At 39.6% G+C, this 3,568-nt stretch overlaps 1 protein-coding gene across 1 annotated transcript in view; it reads left to right on the top strand.

Annotated features, from left to right (window-relative positions):
• Klhl20 (kelch like family member 20) overlaps positions 1 to 3,568 on the top strand; it is a 46,527-nt gene that overhangs the window by 25,274 nt on the left and 17,685 nt on the right. The window contains exon 2 of the mRNA XM_005364013.3: positions 1,903 to 2,476. Coding sequence (XP_005364070.2) covers positions 1,903 to 2,476 — 574 coding nt within the window. The remainder of the gene's footprint in view (positions 1 to 1,902; positions 2,477 to 3,568) is intronic.

Here is a 3,568-nt window from a genome sequence, read left to right as displayed (position 1 = left end):
AAAAAAAAAAAAAAAAAAGAAATTTGGGCCCAGCAAAATGGCTCAGTGTGTAAAGGCAAGTCTGATGTTTTGCTTTGGTTTTCAGACTCCACATGGTGAAAGATAAAAATCTTTAAAGAAAATAAACATAATCAAAGTCTTTAAACAGTTTTATACATCTGATTTGTCTTGTTGGGAGGGGTGGGGTTTTTTTTCCAGAAACAAATTTTAAATGCTTTTCACTAATTTTTAAATTTTTATTTTTTATATTCAAACCTTTATTTTTTAAAATCACCTGTTACAATTATATAAGTTTGAGAAAACTCCTTTTTAAACATACAGAGTTAGTAAAGTGAATACAGAAGAGCAAACTCATTTTAGAGCAAGCTGGCAATGGTGCATGCCTTTAATCCTAACACTTAAGGAGGTAGTAGCACCAGGCAGATCTCTTTCGAGGCCAGCCTGATCTACAGGACAGCCAGAGCTGTAAAGAGAAAGCTTGTATTGAAGAAAAAGAAAGCACATTAAAAAACTGAAAAAACTGCTGACTGGGGTTGGCGCAGGTCTTTAATCCCAGCACTCAGGAGGCAAAGGCAAGTGGATCACTGTGAGTTTGAGGCCAGCCTGGTCTACAGAATGAGTTTCAGGACAGCTAGGGCTGTTACACAGAAATCCTGTCTCGAAAAACAAAACAGAACCAAAAAAGAAAAAGAAAAGGGAAAGAAAAAATAGGCATCTCTCCAAATTAAAAGAGCTAATGTCATCCTCATGTAGTTGGTACAAGGTTGTTAAGGCAGCCGTAATCATCCGAATTTATAGCTGCCTTCCTCCACTTAGGACTGAAGAAGAAAATTTAGATAATCCAACAAAGGAACAATGTTCGCGATAACATCCTGGTTTGATGTTGAGTTTTTCCATTGCTAGTGGTCCTTGGGTTGTTTCCCCATATGAACTTCTATCATTCACTGTAAATTAAATCTATACTTTCTTCAAACAGAGCATGATATTAGGAAATAAGCTCTGATATCGAAAACCATGGGTTCCTATGAGTGAACTTTCAATGAAGGTGCCCATGGAAGAAATTGTGTTCTGGTGCCACAAGAGGTCAGAGGGTAAATAAACTCCAAGACAGGCAGGACTCTGCTCACAGATGGCTGGCTAGACACAACTCGAAACTCGGGCAGCATCTCATCCGCATAAGGTATTCCTCTAACAGAATATGGAGACAGAATTCCCAGCATGCTATAGGGAAAATTTCCTCCCTGTCTATCAGCCCACCAAGCACCAGTAGGATCCCAGCACAGAGTCCTTTATGACCACAGATCCCAAAGCAGAGGGAAGCAGAAAACAGGCTACAGATATTTTAGTTCTTAATTCATATGCAAAATGACAGATTTGCTTAGGGCTCTCTCAGACAGTCTTAGTTTGTTTTTGGGTTTTTTTTTTTAATTTTATTTATTTATTTATTTATTTATTTTATTTTTTTTTTTGGTTTTTCGAGACAGGGTTTCTCTGTGGTTTTGGAGCCTGTCCTGGAACTAGCTCTGTAGACCAGGCTGGTGTCGAACTCAAGAGATCCGCCTGCCTCTGCCTCCCGAGTGCTGGGATTAAAGGCGTGCGCCACCACCGCTTGGCAGACAGTCTTAGTTTTGACTGGTTCTTCTCCCTTGTCAGCTTTTCATCAATTTTATTAATGTAAGTAATGTGGACAAAGATAGTGTGATACCTCTGGAAAAAATATCTTTTTCATGAAATTATATAATAAGAGTAGTCTGGAATGGAATTAATAACCTGGGGAGAAATGTATGAGTTCTAGAGTTCTTTCTTTAGGCAATTTCAAGTTTTCTTACCACTTATCAGTACCTTAGAGCAAGAAGAGAACTAATAATAATTCCCTCTCTCTCCATTCCCTCATTCCTGTAGGTGTACCAACATTCGACCAGGAGAGACTGGAATGGATGTAACAAGCCGCTGCACCCTTGGAGACCCCAACAAGCTGCCAGAAGGGGTTCCCCAACCCGCTCGCATGCCCTATATCTCAGACAAGCACCCTCGGCAAACCTTGGAAGTGATCAACCTACTGAGAAAGCACCGAGAGCTATGTGATGTGGTGCTAGTTGTAGGCGCTAAGAAGATATATGCCCATCGAGTCATCTTGTCGGCCTGCAGTCCCTACTTCCGAGCAATGTTTACAGGAGAACTGGCCGAAAGCCGCCAGACAGAAGTAGTGATCCGAGACATAGATGAGAGGGCTATGGAACTACTGATTGACTTCGCATATACCTCCCAGATAACTGTGGAAGAAGGCAATGTTCAGACCCTCTTGCCTGCTGCTTGCCTCCTCCAGCTGGCAGAAATACAGGAAGCCTGCTGTGAATTCTTAAAGAGACAATTAGACCCTTCTAATTGCCTGGGCATTCGGGCTTTTGCTGACACGCATTCTTGCCGTGAGTTACTAAGGATTGCAGACAAGTTCACACAACATAACTTTCAAGAGGTGAGTTGTGGGCTATGGAGATAGCTCACTGGATAAAGTTCTTTCATCTGGCTAACTAGTTACTCAGGTGAAGTGTCAAGGTTAACTGTTGAATATCCTGACCCCTAGAAAGTCAGATAATTTTAATCCTCTTGCCATAAAAGTTAATAAATAACTGTGGCTCTTGACTGCTAATTTTGTGATTTGTATTTTCTCTAATGTTTTTGAAAGAAACATTCTTGATCAAATGTTTAGAGTATTATTAAGCCCCATCATGTCCTGCTAAATATTCTAAACTTTTGATGAACAAGAAAATAGCCCTGTCCCAAAAATAATCCAGTGTGCTCATTAAAGGCAACACAGAGTCTGAACTTGCAGCAGTATAAGACGTCATGTATAGCGTACTAGAGAAACCACCTAGAGGGTAGCAACAGTGTTCCCCTTCCCCAATTTCACCGTGACCGCTACATCACAATAAATAGATCTTCAAATTCATGGCTGGCCTGCACCAAGCAATGTCCTTATTGCCACACCGTTTCCATTCTGATAATTCTCTAAGACTTGGGTAAAAGTAAGCATGGATGTGTGTAATTTCTCACTAGAATATTATCTCATAGTGATTTGGTCCTCAGAAGTTTCCCTCTGTCCAATTCTTCATTATATTTATGCATGCAGTGGTGGTAACTTTATGTTCTTGTAAGCTGAGTCCATGATGTTTCTGTCCTTTTAGCAGCTGCTCTTCCTCTAAAAGCTTTCCCTGGATTTATATACCTCCTATCACTATGAAGTTTTAATTTAATATGATTGTGTAGCTTATTTTGAATATAAATTTTTATCTTATTCATTAATTTTTTAAAGGGGAAAACTTTTAAACTAACTAAACAAGATTAACTTTGGTAACATTGTGTATTTCCTGTTCTCCTTTATTCTCTTTTGAAACTTTTCTTTTCTTCCTTTTTGTTTTAAAGATTTATGTATTTATTATGTATACAATTATGCCTACAGATCAGAAGAGGGCACCAGATCTCATTACAGATGGCTGTGAGCCACCATGTGGTTGCTGGGAATTGAACTCAGGACCTCTGGAAGAGCAGCCAGTGCTCTTAACCTCTG

This window comes from Microtus ochrogaster, assembly GCF_000317375.1.
Source record: "Microtus ochrogaster isolate Prairie Vole_2 chromosome 6 unlocalized genomic scaffold, MicOch1.0 chr6_random_2, whole genome shotgun sequence".
Lineage (NCBI taxonomy): Eukaryota > Metazoa > Chordata > Mammalia > Rodentia > Cricetidae > Microtus > Microtus ochrogaster.
This window is presented reverse-complemented; position numbering and strand designations above follow the sequence as displayed.